Below are 24029 nucleotides of genomic sequence, written 5' to 3'. Positions count from 1 at the left end.
TGTGGACAATGCCTGTGTGTCCAGTGCTGGTCACCTTAGTCTCCCCCAAATTACTAGTGCCAGCTGCATGTTTTAATAGTTTGTTGGATAAATGAATAAGTATCTGCCTAAGACATTTATTCAGAAAAAATCCAATCAGGAATTTGGGTTGTAGAGAGCTTGCTCAGTACATGTGAGGCACTGGGTTTGATCCTCAGCACCACATAAACATAAATAAATAAAATAAATGAATGAATAAATAAATAAAATATAGATACTGTATTCATCTACAATGAAAGAAAATTGAAAAGAAAAATCCCATCAGCTTTAGTTAAATGCTCATGGTAAAGAAAAAAGCCCAATGTCTCTTTCATAGAGCTCCTCTTCATCCCTCTTCCTGCCCTCCTGACAATACTGTACTTAACTGTTTTGGCTCCGAGGACATGGGCCACGATGTATTCACTGGATTCTCTGGCTTCTGGAATGCCTCTCTTCTCAAACACCCTTGTCCAGTGGCTGACCAACCCTATGGGACTCAACAGCCCAGCCAGAGGTGGGTGGGACTGCCAGGAGCTGAAGGCCAAGCATGGGATGCCTCCCCTCCTTCCCCCAGGGCCAGAAAGGAGGGCCCATAGCATTCGGGCCCAAAGCTTCATGGCTTGGGGAAAAGCTGCCTGGAGTGCTCCCAGTTTCCAAGTCTTCCTTAAAATGTCAGGTGAGGTAGGTGCTAGGAGAGGGAAGTAGAGAAGTCACTGGCTTTGGCTCCCCAAAATGGTTCTGGTCCTCAGATGTGGGTACCACCTTAGGGGGAAAAGACAGGAGAATCAAAAGTTGCCTGAAAAAGGGCATGCTCTTACTCTGCGTTAACTCCATTTTGACTCTTACCTACCTATTAGACTCTTCTTGTCTTAGACAGTTGTTCTCTTCACATTTTCAGGTGAAGTGAGCTGAACCAGTAGCTGTCCCTGCTAATAAATAGGCTAGTGGTGGGTCACAAAATGGGTTTGGAGGTAGGACAGATCTGTGTCTTCTCCTAGCATGTGTGACCTTGGGCAAGTCATTATTTCTGATTTTCAGTTTCCTCATCCATAAAGTGGGAGAAATAACCCCACAGTGAGAAGTGCACTCGTCCATGAATGTCAAGAACCTGCACCAGCTTATCACACAGCAAGGGCTCCATGTTACAAGCTTTAACTAATGTTATAAGTGGGAGACTGCCTGCCTGGTTTAGGAGATTTGCTTGTGACATTTGGTACTTCCTGTCATTGAACCGAAAGTTTCCCTCTAATTTAACCCATAATCCCAGATGTTAGCATAAATAGCTAGGTAAAAAAATTGACAATTTTATATTTAAATGTTCACAAACAAGTTTAGCTGAGGGCTTAAATCAGCGGTCCCTTTACTTTCAGACAGAATAAGGTCCAAACTTGCTTTTACCGAGCACCTTCTAATTGCTACATCCTCAAAGACAAGCAGGCTCCAGGAAGGGAAGCAAAAGCAACCTTCCCAACGTCACCCAGCTAGGAACTGTCCCGAGCAGGACAGGAATCTGGGTCTGCCGCACTAGAGGCAACTCTCCACCTATGCGCTGCCCCTGGAGTAACCAAAGATTTAAGTATGGGGCACAGCCTGCTGCCCAGCTCCGCATGGGCATTATTAATAATGACCCCGAAAAGGCTGCCTCTCTACAAGTCTGCTTCTCCATCTGCACTAAGTCGGGTGGGACTGGTCAGGTCTCAAGGGTGTTGCAATCCAGGCGCACACACCATGGTCCCCACCTATAGTGCACACCTGCCAGAGGGGCTGTTCCACCCACTCGGGGCTGCTCGCCTACCCACCCACCGGCCTGGGGAAAACCACTCGGTATCGGTTTCCGGACGTGCGTAGCCTTCAGCGTGTTCCTTCGGATACCCAGTTTCCGGGTCGGCGCAGGCAAAAAAAGGCTCGGGCAGACTTTGTCACTCAGCTTCAGCGTTCCTAACGTCTCCGAGTTCCTCCGGATACTGTGAACTCCACGCCCAAGGCTCCATGGGCGGGAAAGTCCGGAGACGTATGTGGGGTGCACCCTAGCGGCCCAGACTGGCAGGTGTTCCTTAAGGTCACGGCAAGGATGTGGATCCAGCCTACCGTGAGAGACTGGAGCAGGCGTTTACGGACCTGGCTGGCGAGGAGCAGGCGGGAGCGGGTCGTGTCACCAACTAACTTAGGTTCCGGCGCGGGCCCGATGTCAAGGGGCGTGGTTTCACATACTCTGTGGGCGGAGACAAGGTGTGGTTCACTGTGTATTCAGTGTGGAATAGTGGGTTCCAGTATTCCCAACGGATCCCAGTATTCCGTACCTGGCTGAGGGTGATGACCCGGGGCGAGATTCAGTAGTGACCGGACCCCAGGGCCACTCCTGACCTTCTCTCTCTCGCTAGTAGGATTTGGAGCAGGGGGCTGAAAAAGCAGAACTCCAGAGAACTGGGTTCGAATTCTAATTCTATTAGCAACTCACGAAGCTTGGTGCAGACGCCTAGACCTCTCTGGATCTCAGTTTCTCTTTCTATAAAATTCATGGCAGTGTCTCACGAAATACACCTCCTACCAGAATATACTAATTAGATCTCTATTAACACTCTACTATTAAACGCGTGGCTCCCCGAGGAGCCACAGGCACCTGCATTTATACCTAGCTACCCCGTGATCCCCATAAACTCCTTTTTTAAAAAACAAATAAACAAACATTTTTTTTTTTTAGTGGTTGATGGATCTTTATTTATTTATTTATATGTGGTGCTGAGGATCGAACCCAGTGCCTCACACATGCTAGGCAAGCGCTCTACCACTGAACCACAGCCCCAGCCCCTCCATAAACTCCTTTGAAAGCCATTGCATTAGAGGATATCTAAGGGCTTCTTGCAGTGATCGTGCTGTGGATTTCAGGTATTGTGAGATATAGGTAGACTTGCCTGCGTTGGGGTACCCAATAAATACCACCCAGATAAAAATTCCACCCGCCGGTGGTTGGAGTCATTTAACCAGAGTCCTCACTCTAGAGCCCCCAGAGCAAGTTAATAGGAAGCCGAGACACAAGGAGGGGAAGCAGCTTGCTCAAGGTCACACGGCAAAGGGTCCTGTTAGAGTTAACTCAAGCCCAAAGAACTCCAACTCCAGTGCTCTCTCTAAGCCTCCTCCGTACGTCTGCGTTTTGGGGCCCGAGTGTGTCCCGGTGAAGTTGGAGCTGCCCTCAGGAGCCCGAGTTGTGGCCCAGGAAAGGCCTGGTCACCCTTGGTCCCCTGCCGGATGTCGGCGTAGGCCACCAGAGTGAGGGGTGGTCTCAGAGAATTGCTAGCTACCTGGCTCCGGGCTCCCGGCTCCCGCTTTAGGGAGGAGTCATATCCGAGAGACAGGCGAGCAGGCCAATGCTGGACGGGCTCTAGGCCTGGCAGCCAATCAGAGTCCGGGGGCGCGGAGAGGGCCGGAAGGCTAGGCACTGAAGCTTCGCTGATCCCCTGAGGCTGCTTGGCCTGGCCCCACCCCCGCCCTGGGTCCCGGCCCTGCCCACCCCAGCCTAGACTGACAGAGCTGGTGCTTGCAGCTGCCCACCATGCAAGGTAGCCGGCCCGGCCAGCAGCTCTGAGCGTGCAGGGAGCGCCGACCTGGGGTCGAACTGTCGCCCCCACGCAGGGCCTAGATGTTCCCCTCGCCCGGTCTCCCGCCCGCTGCCACCACCCCTATCCTCTCTGACTGAGCTCGGCGCCCCGGAGAGGATTAAGTAAGTGCTGAGGTCTCTCATTCTGTGCAAGAATGGAAAAATCACTGGGTTGCGGAGGCGGGCATGGGAATTGAGGCAGGGAGGACTGAGGGACCTAGAGGAGAATGGCATGAGGGTTCTCAGAGGTCAGGCGCAGACCCCTTTCACTCCGTTTTTTCTCCTTCCCCTTTGGACCCCAAGGCAGGCCCAGAAAGTGGTCAGCAGGGCATCTTCTCTCCTCTGGATGGGAGGAGAGCCCCAGAGCAAGTTAAGGGTCTAGCCCAAGGTCATGCCTAGGGTCAGTGACAGAGCTAAGAATAGACTCCTTACCTAGCATAACTGGAGAGAGAGGGCAGAGAGAGATGAGTCTACCCCACTCATGTCCCTCTGCCAGCCTTGTCCTTTCCTAAGGGTGCAGCATGGATGTGGGTACACACACTCACACACATGCACGCACACACACAAATGTACCCATAAGTACAACAGGGATGCAGTCATGAGCTAGGAATCCCTCCTCTAGGTCTGCAGAATGGCTGGGACCCCTTCCCACACTGTCTTTCTGGGCTGGGAAAATCTCTGCTCCCAGAGGAGGAGGGAAGGCACAAGGGAGATGCTTCAAAGTGGGAGCTCCATCCCTACTTCTGAAGATAATCTCCCCTTGCCTTCCTCCTTTGTTCCCACCAGCACCCAGTTCCCCTATGAGGGAAGGGGGGGCATCCAAGGACCCTAAAGCCTGCAGAAAAACCATGCCTCTATTTCCCGTCTCCTGGTCTCCCCACATTTGCCCCCACCCCCACTTCAGGCACACAGCCTGGACCACACCGCTCTCTGAATCCAGTAGCTTCTGTGCCTCCCTGCCTCCTGACTGGGTTAGAACAAAAGAAAAGGTGGAATCTCTACTGGGTGCTCACTGTAAACATGGCTTGTGCTGAACTAAGTCTTTTCTAGGGACTTGTTCATTCTGGCATTTCAGTAACCCTGCAATACTGTGGGGATATTAGGCTTAGGAAAACTGAGGCACAGAGGTAGAGTGACTTGTCTGGGATTATCCACTAAATGGCTGAGCCTAGACAGGATTCAAGGACAGGCCTATATGACTCCTAGGTAAGTTTTTTCCTCCAGGGAAGAAAAAAGCTACAGAGAGATATGAGGGTAGGGAGTGAAGAGGTGGAAGTGGGAGAAATGAGGGGTGTTATTGCATAGGGGAGGGACCTTTTCTTTCAAATCTTCCTGATATCTTTCCTATCTCCCAGGCATGATTGCTATGATCATTGTACCCACAGACTTCATTTTCATGTTTCTAAATCTACATGGGAACCATAGGTATATAAAGCATGTGTCTTTGTGTCCCTGAACCGCCCTCAAATCTTTATTTTCCCAGTGTCTTCAGAACCTAGAGGCACTTCATCTCACTGCCACACCCCTGTCCTTAGCCTCATGTGTTTATTCTTCCTTTCCAGCACCCACCGAAGAAGGGGGCTTCCTTTATCAAGGAGGTGGCTATTCAGGTGGCCACCACGGGTGTTGGGAGCCATAGGCTGGGGTACTACTGATGTCAGAAGTGAATGGGCAGGTTGACTGACCACAGGCAGTCTCTCAACATCAGCATGAACTCCAGGATCCTGTCTGCTCGGGGCTGGCTCAATAGCCACCCACCTACCACTGAACCTGACCTAGAGCCTGCCACTGATGGGCCCACTTCTGAGACCACCACCCTCAGCCCAGAAGCCACAAGCTTCAATGACACCAGAATCCCTGATGTGGCTGATGGCACGGCTGGCGTGGGTACCATGCTTCTGTCCTTTGGGATCATCACGGTGATTGGCTTGACTGTGGCCATGGTGAGAGCTGGGGCAGGCTGGGGCTGGCCCAGAAGGCCCTCCATTGGGGGAAGGCAGTCAGTATTTAGAATAGAAAATCTAATCAGAAGTCAATTTTCCATTAATGTGGGGCTGGGGTTGTGGCTCAGTGGTAGAGCACTTGCCTAGCATGTGTGAGGCACTGGGTTCAATTCTCAGTACCACATATAAATAAATAAAATAATGGTCCATTGACTAAACTAAAATTTTTTTTTTAAATTCCATTAATGATAATGCAATCCTTATTTCCCCCTCCCCATAAGATTTGTCCACTGGGGCTAGAGACCGAGAGATAATTCTTCGGGTTGGAAGACCCAGAAAACACTCTGGAAAATACGTATTTTGAGATACTCCATGAAGGCCACACAGGATTGGGGGAGGGAGAAGTTCCATATGGAGGGTCCTAAGAGTCAGAATTTGGAGGCAAGGAGGTTCTGTGAGCAGTAAGCTGGGCAATGGGGCAAATTGTTATATGGGTTTCAGCAGGGGTAGAGACAAGAAGGTGCCTGGGATTGTGGGTGTAAAGTTGGGGGGAATGCTCTGGGCTTGTCACATTATTGGTAGTATGTTTATTCATTCATTCACTTGGCAATTATTTACTGGATAATTGCCCTGGATCAGACCTTTGGGACCTAACAGAGTCTGGGGAGACAAGATTCTGCCCTGTGGTTCTTATGAGAAATTAATTTAAAACCAAGAGTTTTAGCTGGGCATGGTAGTGCATGTCGGTAATTCCCGCAACTTTGAAAGCTGAGTCTGGAAGAATATAAGTTCAAGACCAATCCCAGCAACTTAACAAGATCCTCAGCAACTTAGCAAGACTCTGTCTCAAAATAAAAATAAAAATGGCTGGGAATATTTAGTGGTAAAACACTCTTGGGTTCAATCCCCAGTCAAAAACCAAACAAGTAAACCCAAGGGTTTTCACCTAAGCTGGGTGGTCAGGTACATCTTGGGAAGCAACATTAGAGCTGAGACTCAAGGTAGGAACCTGGCTTATGTCATGAGAAGGGACAGAGTTGAGTAGTTTATCAGAATGGGGGTAATCTGCAAGAGGGCTATAAATGACCCCCAAAAATGATACACAGACCCTCAGAATGTCACTAAGGGAACACTGGCAATTATTCAAGGCAAATCCAGGGAAATGGAGATCACCAGAGGCCCCCCAAAGGGCCTGGCAATGGTGGTACTCTGCCCATTGCTCCTTCCAGGCTATGATGGCTGGCCTTAGGTTCAGGAGCTTGTTGCTCTAACAAACAAGGGTAGGATGGTCCGTCCATGGCCTGGCAGGAGCTGCTGTTAAACCAGGGTCACCATATGGGCCCTGCAGGCTCCAGACTGCTGCCAGGGAACAACGCTGGCCAATAAGCATGGCCAGGATGCAGCTCATGAATAGCAAGGCCAGAGCTGAGAGGTCTCCTGGGGTGAGAGTGAGGCAGAATGCCAGTGTTTCCCCTTGGCACCCACAGGATGGTTTTGAAGATCTAAGCACCCTAACCTCAGGGGCAAAATGGCCTAGAATCTGCCCTTATTACTCTTGGCAAATATTTTGTTCTAGGAACTTGCTGGTCCGAGGCCTAGGGTGGATGGTCTTCCTGCCAAAGGTGGGGAGGTAGGAAGCTTGTGGGACAAAAGCTGTGGAAGGCAGAAAACAGCTCATGGACACAGGGCACAAGAGGGCTAGAAGTTTCCCTGAGTGCTGCTTGCTTTCCCCTCATGCCAGCACTGAACTGGGCCATAGGTACAACAAGGAGCAAGTCAGTGTCAGGCTTGTGCTTCACACAAGAGTGTGAAAAGTGCTTGGTGTGGGCAACACTTTCAGAAACACTTCCCAAAGGAAGCAGCTGGACAGTGAGAGGTGGGAACATTTGGAAGTGGAGGTGGGAAGGCAGTGGATGTCACCAGTTGTGGGCAAAGAGACCAACAGGGTAAAGGTGTGGAGATTGAATGGAAGCTGGCCAATCCTGTGGATCCTTCTAAATCAAAGGTCACAGGTAAGGGAGAAATATTAGAGCAAGGACCTTGAGGCAAGGGGGCAGCGAGTTCTGCATCTGGAGCCACTTCCTCAGGGTGGGCCTCAAAGCTCCTATTGTATCTTCCCATAGGAGAACAAGGGGCACCCCACCCGGTATGAACCTATGGAAGGGATTGGGGAGCAAGGGACACTCTAGTTTCTTTCTAAGTCTTTGGAGTCCTTAAGGAGGAGCTTTGGGTCAGTTTGGGAAACAAACCAGATTCAATCTGTGAATGGGCTACAAAGAACATAGGAGCCACAGAAGATTTGGGACAGACTCTAGGGATGTGGCTTTCCTAAAGGTAGAAGCAGTCGTGAAACTGCCAGTTTGTGGAAGAGCAGGTGGCAGGGGTCCCCAGAGTCCCTGCCCAGGGTGGTTTCCCAAGTCTCACCCCTTTGTCTCTCTCTTCAGTGCTTGGTACAGGGTTTCCTGCTCCAGCATGGGATGTTCTATATGTTTTCTGACTACCTAACACTTTGCCTTCATGTCTGCACATAGGGGACAGAACCCGGAACTTTCTTATGTTCCTTCAGTGACAGAGTTCTGAAGGGTTAGCCTGGGCTGACATCTAGAGCTCAGCCCTCTTCTCTGACCCCTGTCCACTGAAAGACATGAGTCTCCCATGGAACCCAGTCCAGAACCTTACCTAGGACCACACTTTTCTACACTCTGGCCATTGCCTATCCACTGTTCTTTTTGCCTATATGTGGTTCTGGATCCAGTATGGGGAATGTGTTGGAGTCTTCCCCTCCCTCCTTGTCCCTGAGGTGTCATAAGCAGACACTGAATGGCTGGGGCTGTAGTCAATAATGATAGACCTGGACCCCACCACCAGTGTGACTATAGTTTTCCCAGGCTGGGTTTCTAAGGGCAGGCCTAGTCTCCACCTGTCAGCATCAAAAAAACATTAAAGGGAGGCACGATCCAGACACCATGGCACACTCCTGTAATCCCAGCATCTCAGGAGGCTGAGGCAGGAGGATTGCAAGTTCAAAGCCAGACTCAGCAATGGCGAGATGCTGAACAACTCAATGAGACCCTGTCTCTAAATAAAATACCCTGTCTCTAAAAAAAAAAAAAAAATAGGGCTGGGGATGTGGCTCAGTGGTTGAGTGTCCCTGAGTTCAATCCCTGGTACCAAAAAAATTTTTTAAAAAAGAGGCATGAATGTAGGGTGTCCATGTCACTGGGATGGGGACATTGAGGACATGGGGATCCACACCACCCTTTAGCTTCCACATGTCCCCCCATCCCGAGGGCCTTCTGGGTCAGTCAGGGCTTACTTTCCTCACCATCTGACACTGCCCCTTCCCTTACAGGTTTTGTACATCAGGAAGAAGAAGAGGTAATTCCCCAACTGCCACCTAAAGTTCCAGCCTATGGGCAATGCTGGGCTGAGCTCCAGGGGGCATGGGTGGGAAAAGAGAAAGAATACCCCACCACGAGGGCCCCTCTCCCTGATCAGAGAGTCAGGCCCTCTTCTCAGGGAGGGTTGAGGGTCTCCATCAAGATCTCACGTACAGGGCAGGAAAATAGATTCTATATTCATATATAACCCTGGAATAGAGGGTGGGAGACAAGAGGAAGAAAGAAGGGATTATCTCTACCCAACTGCCTGGCTACTCTTGCCCTGCTTCCCTGGCCTACAAGGGAAATCTTGGGCCCCTAAACATGGTTGTGTGCTGTGGCTCAGCTGGCCAAGAGGCAGAGCCTAAAGGGCTGGCAGGAGGGCAAGGGCCTGCCCGGCCCCCAGCACCCCTGCCCCCACCCCCAGGCTGGAGAAGCTGCGCCACCAACTCATGCCCATGTACAACTTCGACCCCACGGAGGAGCAAGATGAACTGGAGCAGGAGCTGTTGGAACATGGACGGGACGCGGCCTCCGTGCAGGCCGCCGCCTCCCTGCAGGCCATGCAGGGCAAGGTGGGCACTGACACCCAGCCTGCAGCTGTCCATGCCTCCTCTACCCCACCCTCCATCCTTTACATACTGCTTGCCAGCACCTGCTAGATATCAGGCAGCAGCTATTTGATATACAGGTCTTGCTAGGTTTATTCAGAAACTGATAGAATTTTTCCATGCCATTCACAAACTTACTGCACAAGGCCAAGACAGGGACAGCCCTTGGATCTTGGAAACCCCAGTGGCATCTCTGAGCCTACTTTCCTCATCTGCAAATGAAAAATTCTAATTCTTGTCCTATGCATCTCCACATACTAGCTGGAAAAGTGGGAAAGGACTAATGGCAGGGATTATTGAGGACTGGGAACTTTACTTCCTCTGCTTCCTGAGGATGCATGGTCCTGAGCAGATTATAGATGGAGTCAGACTCTTAGGCAGTGCCAGTTTCAAACAGGCTGTTGGATTTCTAGTCACTGACAGATCACAGGTCAATAGAGATTCCAGCCAAACTCATCTTCAATATCCAAAGGGATGGATAACTGTAGTCATCCTATTAGAGCCACTGGGATGCCTTACCACTTGCTACGATTCCTCAAAATCTCCAAGGGCCAGAGCACCATAAAGGGGCTCGGCCCATCCCTAATCCATCTGTCCTCTTTGCATCTTCCTGGATTTAAGGAAGAGTCCAGGCTGAGTCTGGAGACCACTTGGTTTTACTTCCAGTTCTGTCACCTGAGTCAGGTGAGACCCTGGCTCAAAATTTTAAAAAAGGTTAGGGATGTAGCTCAGTGATAGAGCATTCCTGGGTTCAATCACTGGTACTACAAAACAAAACAAAAAAATCACATAGAATCGTGGTCTACCCAGCCCTGGAGACCACTGACCATTTGACAGTTGTTTCTTGTGCACCTTCCTTGTACCTGACCCTGTTCTGGGAGTGAGAAGGGGTGGGGCAGAGGTGAGATATCCCCTGCTGGGAGAAGGTGATGCATGCATAATTCATCCTGCACAGGAGTCCACTGTAAGTGCTGCCAAGCTGAAAGGAAAGCTGGGATGGCTATGGGGGGGTGGGGAGGAGGCAGTCATCTGAGCCAGGTCGAATTTCTAGGCTGAATTTGCAGGGGAGGACATTCCAGGCAGGAGGCAGAGCACTAGGAAGTGAGGGTGGCAGTGACTGGGCCAGATAGTACATGGCCTTGGTCAAGGTCTCTGATACCCCTGCCTGTCTTTCTGCAGAGTGCTCTCCCCTCCCAGGGCCCACTGCAGAGGCCTAGCCGACTGGTGTTTACCGACGTAGCCAATGCCATCCATGCGTGAGTGGCCACGACAGGCCTGGACCTCTGAAAGAGACACCTGCCACAGTGCCCACAGAGCTGCCCACTCCCTGATTGTCAAGACCTATTCTCAGGACCTGCCCTGACAAGACAGGAAGGGGCTGGGCCATGCCCCAGCTATTCTGTAGACCCACCTGCTGACTCTCCAGCCTTGAAGAGAGGCCCTGGCCAGCCTAGCCATCTGGCCACTGATCTCTCCTGACTTGACGGACCTGGCACAGAGGGTATCCTTTATGCCAGGAAGGTCAAGAGCCATTGCTGGCTTAATTGTCTGCTGGTCACACCCCTCTCATCAAGGTCTGCTTCTCTAATATGGAGGAAATTGGGGGAGATACTCTGGGAGAGGAAGAGGGAAAGGAGAGGTGGTTCCTCTCTGTTGGGAAGAAATCTGTATTTTAAAATTTGGAGCCTCTTCTGGAGTGAAAAGAAGCAACCACCAACTTCACTGGGACAAGGTGGGGCAGTACCTGTTTTAGTCCCTGAAAGGCCCACAGATGAAGTTGAATCTGCCCAGGGGACAAGATGCCAGGAGAAGGGCTGTTCATGCCCAGCCTCCATCCATATTACAGAGGGTCTGTGAGGTCTATCCCTGGGTAGCCACCTGCTTTGGGGCCCAAGTAATGGAGGAGGCTGAGAGAGAAGTAACTGGGGGTATGGATGTGGAGGGATGCTGACCCCAGACCTGCTGAAAGTCTTCATGCATGTGCGTAAGTGGACCTACATGCAGATGTGTGCGGGGCACAATAGAGACCCTCTTTGTTGGCTCTACCCTGTAAGTCAACCTCCCCCTATGGTACGTAGCGGAGCACTGGGGTAGGCCACCTACTCTGGCCTTCAGTAATTGGGGACTCAGGGGAAGATGGAAGCAAAGCTGATTTCCACTCTCTACTGCACTTCTTCAATGGGCTCTAAAAGCCGTGCTTACCTGCTTCTGGAAATGGCTCCCTGTCTTTATCAGGGATGGTATTCAGGGAGAGGCTCTTGGTTTGAGGGCAGTGGGGATAGGCTATAGGCTAGTGGAAACAGTTCTAACTGCCTGAAAAGGAATGCCTTGTGGGATTCCTCTAGGGTGAAGGAAGGCAACTACTCACATGGGACAGCATAGAGCAGCACCTGTTATAGGCCCTGAGAGACCCAGATATAGAGCTGAAACTGCCTAGTAAGCAAGATGCCAGGAGAAGGGCTGCTCATACCCAGGGTCCATGCACATTACAGAGGGCCCATGGGATCTCCCAGACTCCTCATAAGAAACCTAGTCCATTCTTTAATTTTCTCTCCTACTCCCATCCATGGGAAGGGCCCCTTGGTATTCATGGAGTAGAAAAGAGGGTCTTTGCACTTGTCCTCCCCCTTAACTTTGAAAGTCCAGGATGATGCCAGAGACATCTGGGCAAGAGAAAAACCCCAGGGGCTGGGCAGTTTTTCTACACTGGGCACCCATACACACATGAGCACGCACAGAGGCATGTCCCTATGTCCAGCCTCACCATCATCACTGTCCTCTGCTGGTTGGAGGAGACACAGGGGTGGCACATATGGATCTTCCATTGGACGAATGCCACATGTCAGGAAGTGAGGGCCTAGGAGGCCCCCATGGGGAAGGTTCTGGATTTATTCCCTCTTTTAGATGCTATAAATACATTAGCACTTGAACGACTGGAAGGCTGCGGGTAATTTAGGATGCACAAAGCTGTAATTTAACTCACAGCATCTCTATGTGTGAGAGCATTAAAGATGTAATTAAGATGTTTACATGAAGAGCGTGAAGCCTGTGACATTTGGGCTGTGAAACCCCAGAAGGGGACAGGATGGGTGAGGGGCTGTGGGAGGTCTGGGGATAGTCACTTGGATCCCAGCTATGAGGTGGCAGTCCAGTTGGTTTTCCCTGATGTATCCAAGGAAATGCTCTGGCCCTAAGTCAAGGCTGTTCTGGGGCCTTGTGTCTCAACTGTGGAATGGGGTCACAATGCCACTCCCTGGGGTGGAGAGGCTATATGGACAGGATCTTATGGGACCAGGGGAGGAAGGGGACCTGCTGGTGGGGGGGGAATGGCACCTTAGAACCTACAGGAATCCTGGCTTGGTGATGGACACAGGACCTCCATCTCTGTAGTGACAAAGGACACTTCCTTATCTCTTGTGCCCTCACAGTCATCTTTTTCCCTTCCATCCACCATTTTTTTTCTAGCTCTTTCTCCCAGTCCTAAAGGAAAACCCACATTCCCAGATCTTCCAAAGAATGTGGGACTGAAAGTATTGGAGTGAAAAGTTCTGATGAGTGTGTTCCCCTTGTGGCCACAAGCCTAGGGAGGTAACCAGGACTCTCCTCACTGTCCTCAGCTGGTCAGACAGGTGAAATGGAGTTGCTTGCCATCAGTGCTCCCAAAATTGACTATTTATTAAGATCCTCAGAGAAATTTTTCCCCACCCAACATAAACACTTTCCTGAGTCAAACCTCTCCTTATGAAGTGCAGGGTTTTGCAGCGGGTGGCATAAGGGTGGATTTGGAAGGCCCTCTCCTTGTTTAATATAGTGAAGTGCCACCTTTCAGTCAAACTGAATAAAGTAATCCCATTGCCTGGTACCAACAGACAGAGGACATCTTCAGAATGTAAAGGAAAGTTCACGTGGGGGGAGAGCCCAGAAATTCCAATAGCGTTCTGACCTTGCTATGTATGGATTTCTTCCAGAGGCGTGACTGAGCCCCTGTTGTGAGCCTGGCACCATGGCCCATCAGAGAGCCAAGCCACACCGAGTTTCATTCTAGATGGAGGATAAAGGGGGTGTGTGTGGGTAATGTGCATATGCTACCATATGTCTATATCTTTATATTTATAGGTATATTAAAAAGGAAGGGTCAGGATGTACTTGGGGGTGTTCAGAGACTGGGGAGAGATACTCTGCCCTATCCTGTGAAAACAGCAGGTCTCAGTGTTTCAGGGAACTTGGTTAAGGATATCTGGTAAAGCCCCAGGAGATGCAGGTCTAGTATGCTCATCCACTCTGGCCTCCGAGGGTTCAGGACAGGGGGACAACTACAGATAGGGGCATCTTTGGCCACCGAGAGCATATTCTTTTTTTTTTTAAGAGAGAGAGAAAGAGAGATTTTTTAATATTTATTTTTCTGTTTTCGGTGGACACAACATCTTTATTTTATTTTTATGTGGTGCTGAGGATCGAACCCAGCGCCTCGTGCATGCCAGGCGAGGGTGTTACCGCTTGAGCCACATCCCCAGCCCCGAGAGCATATTCTTGAAAGGCCAGAAGTGACAAGATATGAACAAGAAGTGTGTGAGCATCAGGTGCAGGGAGGGGAGAAAGGTAGGGAAGAGCATGGAGACTCTTAGGTAAGACGAAGAAGACTAAAACCAGGATGCCATTCCCACCGGGGCCTGATCTGCTCTTGTCACACATACCCCAGAGATTCTTGGAAGCCCCCCTATCCCCTTTGTGTGCTCTGACCCCACAAGAGCAGATCAGGTTGAGTATCAAGTTCCCCCAGAGATACTGGACACACACACACACACACACACACACACACACACACTACTGAGGGAGCTAGAAGAAGTGCAGCAAGCATACAGGGAAGGGACAAGAAATGGAGATGGTCTCTGCAATCGCTGAGAAAAGCCCATGACTTGCTCTAGCTTCATATAGGAATGTGTCTGAGGGAGAAGCAGAGGAGTAGGTGGTGCCGAGAGCTGTCTGGTAAGTGTCATTTTTCCCAGCCCATGGCCTGGGCAGAGCAGAAAGTCTTGCTTCTCAAATCCCACTCCCAGATTTGCAGGGCCCCCTTCTCCCTCAGGTTCAGCTGGAAAGGTGACCTCTGGGAGCCTGATCAGATCCATGCATGTGGTAGTACTGGGACATCAGTGGAAGAAAGGAGGCCTGGAGTGTTCTGAGGCTCCTAGTGAACCTGAATCTACAAGCAGGGGATCGGGGAGAGGCAGTGTTTTCTCTGAGGCTGGTGGGCCCATCTTTGGTCTCACCCAGGGGATACCACAGCCTTCCTTGACAAGCTGAGTGAGCTCCAATCAGTGGACCACAGACTCAGCCATATTCTCATATTGAAGACAAATTCCCAGGTAGCCCAACACTTCATTTAACTTGAAAGCACAATGAGAAACACACAGGGGACTCTCTGGTGTCCCCCACAGTATGAGTTTCTGGGCGTGCAGAAGCATCGAGGGGCAAGAGAGGGGCTAGCATGTGATTGCTGAAGTCACTACTGATTCTGAGCATTCATTAGCTCAGAGCACCCCGCATTCTGAATTTCACCCTGCATTCTGATCTTCACAGTGTCTTGAAAGGTGACAGCATCTAACATTCTCCAAGAGGTGGTAAGAAACAAACAGGCCAGTTCCATACTTAGAGAATAGAGGCTAAGATTCAGCCTGTGGTTGGCAGAGATCTTAGACTCTCTCTTGCCTTTTGGAGAGCCCAACCAAGGGGAGAGGGAACCCAGGCTCTGTGACTCTGGGCAATAGTTTGCTGAGACCCCTGTATATCTCACTGCATGGTCTCCAGCCCAGACTTCCCAACCAGAGGTTTGGCCAGGCACAGAGCAGGAATGGACAGTCTGCAGGTTACACCAGCTGCCTCCACCAGCCCTGCTCCTCCCCAGGGCACTAGACCCTTCTGAACCTTGTTCCCCAATACTGGACAGTTCTGATGAAGCTGAAGATGGCTGTCAAGGTTCAAGTCTGACCTTGCCTTATCCCCAGCAAGCCCTCTCATACCCTTGCCCACCCTAGATGGAATCCTGGCTAGTCCCCAGGGTTTGAGGTCCTGGCAGAAAGCACACCTACAGCTTTGCACTCCCCTCTCCTGTCCCCATCAGCCCAACTGAATTTTCTACCAGAGTTGCTCTGAGAGTTCCAGTCAGGGAGGGCTGCCTGGAGGAGGCAAAGGGAGTAGAGACTGAGAATCAGCCTGTGTGAGCTACCAGCTACCTTCACATTCCACCTTTTACCAAGGCATGGGTTATGGCAAGGATGTGGCAGCCCCCAAATGTGGCTCTTTCTGTGGATATGGCAGTGGCTATAGATATAGAACAGGTGATCTGGCAATTAAACTAACAGAATACAGTTAAGAAACACTCTACCCATGGCTTTCTCCATAAACGTTTGCTCTCTTTTCTGGTGGTATCCATAATATGTCACACTCTTGGTCACTCCCATTGACACCACACTGACTTTTCTTTTCTGGGTTCAGCTTGTGGTCCAACTGAACAGACTCCTCAGCCCCAACTGGGGGACCGGCTACTCTAGTCACATCAAATATAACTGTTGCCCAGACTCTGTAGCCCTCCATGTCCAAAGCTAGGGGTAAAGGTTGTCTCTTTAAAGGTATCCTAGGAGGGGGACTTGGATGAAGTCTTCTTAGGGCCCTTGCACCTTTGAGCCTAGGGTGGGCAAGGTGGTGGGCGTAGGTCTGCCTGATGGGCACCCAGGCCCACCTCTGCCCATCTGGCTGGTCACAGAAGAAGATGCAGATCAGCCAGCCACAAGAGCTTGGATGAAGGCCTGGAGAAGCTGGAGGGACTAGCACAGCTGAGGCCTGACACTCCTTCCTGCTGGGGACATGCTCTGCCAGAGGCCAGGGCCAATGAAGTGCTGCCTCATGAGCCAAAGCCACTAGCAGGGAAGGCAAGGAGAATACACAGTGGCCCTGGCCTCTGGCTACTTTCGTGGGGACCTTCCCCTGGATGTCCCTCAATTGGCTACTCTTCCTGACCCCTCAGGGCCTCTCAGCCCTGGCTCCTCCATGCTCACCTTCTCTTTAAGTTTTGTGCTAGACAAGGTTCTATCTTTAGTCTAAAAGAGACCAAAGTGCCCTTGTATAAGCTGGTCCTTAGCCCCTGCTCTGGACTTGGCACCCTAAGGGCCACTGCCCCATGGTGGTCTCTAGGCCTTTGATCGCCAGCTCCAATGCACAGTGCCTGTAGTACTCCTTCCTATTTCCTCATTTCCTTCCAGAAATAACCATTAGCCCCTCATACAGACAAAGCTCAGAGAGTGAGTAGTTCTGGCCCAGTGTCACACAGTTGGGAAGCAGGATGCTAAAGACTTAAGAACAGAGCGGGGGGGGGGGGCAGGGGCGGGAGAAGACCTGGGTGCAGGGCTGGCTCCCAGCACACAGCTGGAACCCAGGATTTATACCTATTTCCCAGCCCAGGTCATTTTCCCACCTGATAGTCTTATAGAGATCTCTGTCAAAGACAGGACCCCCACCCTTGGTTGAGGTAAGGATAGAGAGGCATTTAGCAAATAGGACTCCCTAAACCTGGCCTTCTCAAAGTGCAGCAGAACCCCTCACCTGGGTGGAGAGGGACCTGCCAGGCCTCATCCTGTTTGCTGCTCACCCGATCACTGGGACCTTCGGGTCCCCCATGGGTTTTGAAAGTCTCAAGATTTCTCTCCCTATGGTTTCCCATAGCTATTTCCTGGATACTTGGGGGCAGTAGGGTGGGACTTGCTTGAGCTTCAGAACTAATTCTGTATACCTCCTCCAGATACCTCTCAGACCACTCCCTTTTTTTGGACCGAGAGCTCTGTGAGGTGGCCTTGCGTGCGGTTGCATCCCCAGCCAGGAGCGCTACCAGGCATGTGGAAGGCATTGACAGTGTCTCCAGTCAGTAACTCTGGCCCCAAAGCTTGAGTTGGGGGAGAATAGCAAAGGTTTGTGGGTTTTCCCACTTCAGGGACTTGGGTGAGTGTGCCCTGGGAGCCAAAAGACCAGATACCTTCCAAAGGATAAGCTAGCTCTGTGGGGAAGGTCTTGTCCAGACACCACCCTGCTCCCTGTGGTGCCCTCCCACACTGCTTGAGCCAATCTGAGAATTACATGGACCTCGTTCTGCAGCACCCCATTGAGCCTTTCCTGCCTTGCTGAGGGAAGATAAGCCCTGGAGTCCCTATAGCTCCTGCTGCTGTCTCATGGCCTGATTGGAGGTCTGAGACATGGCTAGCCCCTAATCTACTGCTCTGGGCAGATAAGGCCTACAAGCAGGAGGCCAACTGCCTCATTCCACACCAACGTGCCACTGTCACCCACTGGCCCAGTCTGGCAGGGACACCTACCTGGTCAGCAGGCGGGACCTCAGAATGGGCCCAGTGGTGCAGGGCTGGCTGTTCAGCTCTGTCTCATTCCTTGGGGTCTCCAGCCTTTCCTGATCCCCTGGAGCAAGAGTCCCACACTATGGGTCTGTGTGTGTTGTGAGCCCCAGAATCAGGCTCCATGACAGGTACCAACACATATCTTTGATGGCCACAGTGGCTAGGGATAGTGGGTTGTCTCCCATTTCATAATAAAGGACAACAGATATCCCAGCTCACTGTCTTCCAGCCACTGGTCAAAAGAGAGATGAGAGATGTGTCCAATCTGGCCATTTCCAACCATCTAGTCCTAATGCCTTTAAGGATAGGTGGGGTCAGCTCCTCCTCCTGGGAGATATAGAGTCTTGGAGTAACAACAATGACAACAATAATAGTAGAAATAATGATAAGTTGTGATTTGTTGAGCTGTGCCAGGCAACAGGGACCAGCTTGTGAAAGGAGAGCCAGGCCACAGTCTTACCCACTGCCAGTAGGAGCACCATTCATCTCATGGGCAACCACAGCTGGAAAATTACAAGAGAGGCCTTGGAAATGAGCTTTGGGCTACCTCAAGGCTACATCTGGTCCTGGAGACAGTCACCCTTGATTGATACAATCCTGCACAATTTTACTTCACTCTCTAAAGCCTCTCTGGAGGGTATGCTGTCACATGCTGCAGAGGAGATCCAGTACCCAGAGACTGGTGGGTTTTTAGGCTCAGAGATGGGATAGGGCCTTATTCTGCACCATTCCAAAAGGATTCTCAGTCAAGCTCCAGAGACAGGGGGTGCTGGGGTCTGACCTGGTACTCAGCAACTTGCACTGCCTATTTAGCTCACCAATCAATCTGTCTTCCAGTCCCTGGTGCCACCCTATGCTGCCACCTGCTAGCAGCTGTAGGCACTGTTACGCTCAGCCAAGACACCTGTTGGGTATCCCAGGTGTCCTTTGGCATCCTCAGAGATACCTTTAGCATCTCCACTATGTGGCATGAAATGAAGCCCCCAGATTCAGGCTCTGACACAAGGAATGACATGGCAGGACCAAGATAATGAGGTGAGTGAGGAGTCTCGGGCTTAAAAGTAAGGAGCCACTCACTTCCAGAGGCTGACACTGCACTTGCACCAACCCAAGCACAAGCATCTCCTTATACTTTGAGCCCTGGATGCTTCATTCACCTCACCCTAGTACAACCCTGATACCCAGAGTCCTCTTAGTTAGGACCCAACAGACCCACTTCAACCTCCTTCTCGACTCCATTCCCCTGCCAGAAGGCTGGAAGCCCCAGAGGGTCAAACACTGCCCTAGCTGGAGCTCACAGAAAGAGTGTTTACTCAAAGGAGGCTGAGAACACCAGATTATGAAAGATTTAAGGGATTTATCAGCAACTCAATAATAGGTAAATAAAATGATGCTCTGAAGCCTGGGCAAAAGAGGAGGGCAGAGAATGGGTCATGCCCAGAGTCAAAGTGTATGAACTTCCTGGAGAACTCATGGACAGAATCAGAGCCCGTTTAATTCCCTAGCAAACCCCTTTTACCTCCATATTACAGATCATGAAACTAAAGCACAGTAGGGCAGGATTGCTTAGCACACATCAGGACCTGAACTTGAGCTCAGGTAACTAACCCCAGAACTCACTGCTAAGATTTCCAAAGAAGGAATGAAAGTTCTCTGAAGACAAAGCTTCCTGCTCCTCTCACTAGACATTAGTTCTCTTCTATTACTCCCAAGTGGTTCATTCCAGGTCCTCTCTGGGCTATGACCATGGTGGTGGTGAGGGACAGAGATGGGGTTGGCCTTAGAAGAATTCTATCCAACAAAAGAGTCAGGACAGTGACACTGACAGCAACAATAACATCCTTCACCAGGAAATGATGAGAGACACAGGTAAGTTGACAGGAGAATTCAGAGGAAGACCCATCACCTGACTAGGGACAGGTTAAGGCTTTCATTGCACTGGGCCTTGTGCTAGGTTTGATATAAGGTGATGGGGGACACTGCCAAGTGGGCAGAGGGTGAGGTATAAGGGATGATGTACTTCCCCACAGCAAAATCACTAATGATGAGCATCCCTCCAGGTGATCCCTGCAAACAAGGAGTGCCTGCCTACATCATTCTTAGGCTGACAATAATGTGCCATACTCATTTGATTTCTTTGCCAAGTCCCTTTGCCTTAGATGCTGGTTCAGTTGGAGGAGGGAATCTGTTGGACAACCAGAGAAAATCACCGAGAGAACAGTTGCTATTAAATGACTAAGGACACACCTATGTCCATTCCTTCCAAAGGCACCCAGGAGGTATGTTCCTACCTTCTAAGTGGTGACTTCCCCAAGCCTGAGAAAGTGGAGTAGACTCAAACTCCGTTGGTGGCACTGTTTGGAGCCATTCCAACTATGACCACCAGGTGGCAGCGCAGGCACAGGTTTTTTTGTGTGAGGCGGGTGGGGAGGGGGTTGCTGTCACTGAAATTTGGCCTTGAGGCTTTTCTCAGGATTCCAGAGGTCTGGGTAGCTGGTACACTGAAACTTTTTGCATCCTTTCTGCCAGAAGCAGATCTGGACTGGGGCTGGGTCAGGGAGACTGTTTACTGCTATGGCCTGAGCACTTAGATTGGAGCCTGGCACATAGTAGGTACTCAGGGGTATTAATTGTATATGGAATTGGGTATGTGGTTTAATTCCTCATGGAAACTAAGTGAGTTACTATATTAAAAGTATGATTAAAGCTTTCAGTAAATGTATGCACTTATTTGTACTTTTATTATGGGGGAAGTTCTTTACCAATGCGTAGACCCAGGGGGTCCTGAACTCAAGCAGTCTAGTATCTTTTAGTGTCCCACCAAGAGCATTTCCCAGAAAGCTGATAAACATCTCTGTGTCATCTCTATCTTTCCCCACCCAACTGTAGAGACCGCCTTTTCCCCACTGAGTTCTCACGAAGTCATTTAGCTTTTTTCTTTCCTGAGACCAACTTTCAGTCAAGTTGAGTGACTTGGGCTAGGTTGTGCAGGATCTGAACTCAGCTCTATTGGACTCCTGGACCAGGCTCTGAATAGGTTTGGTATATCCCTGCATACCTCACAGTAGGACCTGCTAGGGCCTGGGCTCCAGTGGGTTCCTCTCTGTCACCCAGGACCTCCCTTCGATTTGGCTTCTGTATGCCCACACATGAACCAGTAAGATTGGGGTATTTACTACCTCTGGTGGCCAAACTGTACCACCTCATCCCCAAACATCGTCTCCAACCAGGCATATAGCAGCAAACAAGCAGCTCTGCAAAGCAACTTCAGTGACTGGTGCAGCAGGCAACCTGTCCCCAAGGATGAGCTATGACAGACACTTCTTTAAGCCTCAAGAGGAGACATGGTTAATGGCAAATCAGCTGTGCCTTCTACTATGGGCCCATTGGCAAGCATCCCAGAGATCCCTGCCCAAGGACCCTGAGGCAACTGAACTCTCCTGAGTGTTCTTGCTGCATAAGTGAGTTGGTTGGAATCCCAGCTCAGCACAAGTGCAACCCAGGCAAGTCTCCAAACCTCTCCTCGGTCTCTTCATCTGTAAAGTGGGGGCAAGTCCTCCCTACTTGACAGATTAAAAGAGTTTATATTCAAGGTGAGTGCAGTGGTGAATACCTATAATCCCAGCTAATTGGTAGGCTGAGGCAGAAGCACTAGGAGTTTGAGACCAGCAGGGGCAACTCAATGAGACTCTGTCTCCGAAATAAAGGTCATATTTGGGGCTGGGGTTGTAGCTCAGTGGTAGAGCACTTGCCTGGCATGTATTTGGCACTGGATTCAATTCCCAGCACTGCATATAAATAAATAAAATAAAGGCCTATCAAACAACTAAAAATATAAAATTTTAAAAGGTCATATTTGTAGAGGACGTAGATAACGCCTGATGTGTAGAAATATTAGGTAAATGTGTACTAAATAAACAACACTCTAATATGCAGATACTGACTCACAGTAAGCGGGAGGGAGGGAGAAGTGGAGGTTCACCAGGTTGGATAGGGGGATTGGGGGAAGGGAGAGGGGATAGGAATGGGAATGATGGTAGAATGAATCGGAACTAACTTTCCTATGTTCATATATACGTACATAACCAGTGTAATTCTACTTTATGTACAATCACAAAAATGGAAAGTTATAGTCCATGTATGTATGATATGCCAAAATACATTCTACTGTCATGTATAAATAAAAATAAGAAATAAAAATTAAAAAAAAAATTAAAAAGCACTATATGCCCAATGGGGTTGCTGGGCCTTGGAAGGGATGGATCCTCTGAGCCACATTCAAGCTCAGCTTTCTAGTAACCCCGGGGTTCGTGGGGTTGCAGATGTAGTTCCACATCACATCTCCTAGTTCAGCCTCTGGGTTAACTCCCTCAAGGGTTATAAATTGTCCTCGGCCCAGCAGAGCACATGGCCCACCAAATTTCCCACTGTCGGGTGGGGTCAGGGCCGAGCCGAAGTCCTCTGCTCCAAACCTGATCTGATTTGCTAACTCCTGGAGACATATCCCAGGTACCAGATCCAGCCTGGGAAAGGATTCAAGCTGGGGCAGGTGAGAAGGAGGGGGACCTAACCCCGTGCAGCAGTCTTAGGTCACAGGACATGGAGTAGTTTTTCACTTGGAAGGATGGAATCCCTTAGGTTCTAGATAGTTTCCAAAATCTGCTGGATGGCAGAGGCTACTCGGCTCCTTCCCCCATCATTCCTAATCCAAGAGTCACAGAAGAGCTCAGGGATGAGGAGGTCTGGGGGTCCCCATGATGCAGGGGTGAGACTGACCCCTTGTCCCAACTCACTCTGTCTAGTTCAGTCTAACAAGCACATCCATAGCACAACCTGGCCATTGTTTCCTGCCCCCTGGCCACCCCTCTTACGCTTCCACGATGACCCACTCACTGCCGCCATTCTATCTTCTGCTCCTAGGCCTTCAAGGCTTCCACTGAACTCAGGTACACCCCAATTTGGCCTCCCATGGTGCCCAAGCCATCTGCTCAGACAGCAGCCCGTCTCTTGCCTCTGCCCCCTCACCCACTCCCTGTGCCGCAGTGACTTCCCACCCTGACGCTGTCTGGGCTTTGCCCCTGGTGGGCAGTAACCTCCCTCGCTGCCCTCCGCCCAGCTCTCTGGCAATTACCCGGATGATTAATTTGGCAATTAATTTGGTAATTAATCATGCTCTGGCTGCTCAAGCCCTCGTCTTTTGATAGCCTGGCCTGGAATATAGATCTGCTTGGCTCTACTTTATCCTGGGAAGGGGGCTGAACTCTGGAGGCAGGAAGCACTAAATCCCTTTGCCTGGCCCTGCCCCAACCAGTACCAGGCACACAAGGCTCCTTGTAAAGGGGCCAGGATAGGATTTATCCAAGAGACACCCACTGTGGGAGGCCTTGAGGGTGCCCCAAGGTGAATGTCAGCCCTGCTTCTCGGCCTGTCTCCAGCCGAGGGAAAGAACTTGTTCCCCTCAGCAGCTCCCTCCCTTCCCCATTCTTCATAAACCCTCTAAAAACTCTTCCTCCAAGCTCCTGGGGGAGTTGGGCACTGATAAGAACCTAAGTCCTGGTCTCCTGGTCCTCAGTGAGCTTCCAGTTCCCCAGGCCTCCCACTTGCCTAGAAAAATGGATAGCCTTCCGTCCAACAAGGGCTCCATTTGGTGGTAGTGGGGCTTTGATCAATAGCAAGATTTAGTGGCAAAGGAGAAACTGAGTCATGGTTCCAGGGGTTTGTGTTTGGGGCCAAATCCAGCTCAGGTGGTCCTGATCCTGCTGTGGGCTCCAATGGGGCTAACCACTAGATGTGTAGCCTGCCATTGCAGCCACCAGATGCACTGCCGGGATGGGGTCCCTGTGGAGCCAGCCCTGTGGCATTGATTGAAATGCCCCCCCCTGCCAATTAGGATTTTTAAAGAAATGTATAATGATCCCTAATTGGCACCCTCATTAGGTGCCAATTAAACACTTAAGTATTTCTTACAAGTTTAACACATTAATAAGGCAGCTCATTACATAGTAACGAGATTTATTTCTCATATTTATTATATTGTTTCACCACTTCTGACAGTGGAATCATGTTGAAGAACATAGTGTCTAACT

General features: G+C 50.4%; 2 protein-coding genes across 28 annotated transcripts in view; one reads left to right on the top strand and one right to left on the bottom strand.

Moving 5' to 3' along the window:
* Positions 1-2230, bottom strand: part of Hemk1 (HemK methyltransferase 1, mitochondrial release factors N(5)-glutamine) — a 37041-nt gene extending 34811 nt beyond the window's left edge. For 4 of the 24 annotated variants that reach the window (XM_078043248.1, XM_078043246.1, XM_078043247.1 and 1 more), the window contains exons 1-3: positions 1771-2216; positions 869-947; positions 405-780 (exon numbers count right to left, since the gene is read on the bottom strand). In XM_078043248.1, the coding sequence (XP_077899374.1) occupies positions 405-635 (231 nt within the window). In that variant the 5' untranslated portion in view covers positions 636-780; positions 869-947; positions 1771-2216. Of the gene's footprint in view, positions 1-404; positions 781-868; positions 948-1757 lie in introns of those variants that run through there. The other 20 variants (XM_078043230.1, XM_078043231.1, XM_078043232.1 and 17 more) reach the window with 17 other exon arrangements.
* Positions 2231-3446: 1216 nt separating this feature from the next.
* C3H3orf18 (chromosome 3 C3orf18 homolog) lies at positions 3447-12576 on the top strand. Of its 4 annotated transcripts, none has more exons than XM_040269763.2 (5): positions 3447-3736; positions 5322-5556; positions 8909-8934; positions 9364-9511; positions 10727-12576. In XM_040269763.2, exons 2-5 carry the CDS (start codon positions 5323-5325, stop codon positions 10805-10807), a joined length of 489 nt encoding a protein of 162 aa, XP_040125697.2. In that variant the 5' UTR covers positions 3447-3736; position 5322; the 3' UTR covers positions 10808-12576. The 4 variants fall into 4 exon arrangements, with proteins under 4 accessions (XP_040125697.2, XP_021583182.2, XP_021583183.2 ...); XM_021727507.3 differs by having other exon boundaries at positions 5176-5532; XM_021727508.3 differs by having other exon boundaries at positions 3448-3736; positions 5176-5496.
* The last annotated feature ends 11453 nt before the right edge of the window (positions 12577-24029 follow it).

The sequence above is a fragment of the Ictidomys tridecemlineatus genome, chromosome 3 (genome assembly GCF_052094955.1).
Source record: "Ictidomys tridecemlineatus isolate mIctTri1 chromosome 3, mIctTri1.hap1, whole genome shotgun sequence".
Lineage (NCBI taxonomy): Eukaryota > Metazoa > Chordata > Mammalia > Rodentia > Sciuridae > Ictidomys > Ictidomys tridecemlineatus.
The sequence above is the reverse complement of the archived record's forward strand: the minus strand, read 5'-3'. Positions and strand labels throughout refer to the sequence as shown.

What these genes read in the sequence shown, in the direction of transcription:
- C3H3orf18 (XM_021727506.3), top strand. Translation starts at nt 5,281, where the DNA reads ATGGGCAGGTTGACTGACCACAGGCAGTCTCTCAACATCAGCATGAAC. An exon ending in TACATCAGGAAGAAGAAGAG is followed by an intron (nt 8,935 to 9,363) that starts GTAATTCCCCAA and finishes CCCCACCCCCAG; the next exon opens with GCTGGAGAAGCTGCGCCACC. An exon ending in TGCAGGCCATGCAGGGCAAG is followed by an intron (nt 9,512 to 10,726) that starts GTGGGCACTGAC and finishes GTCTTTCTGCAG; the next exon opens with AGTGCTCTCCCCTCCCAGGG.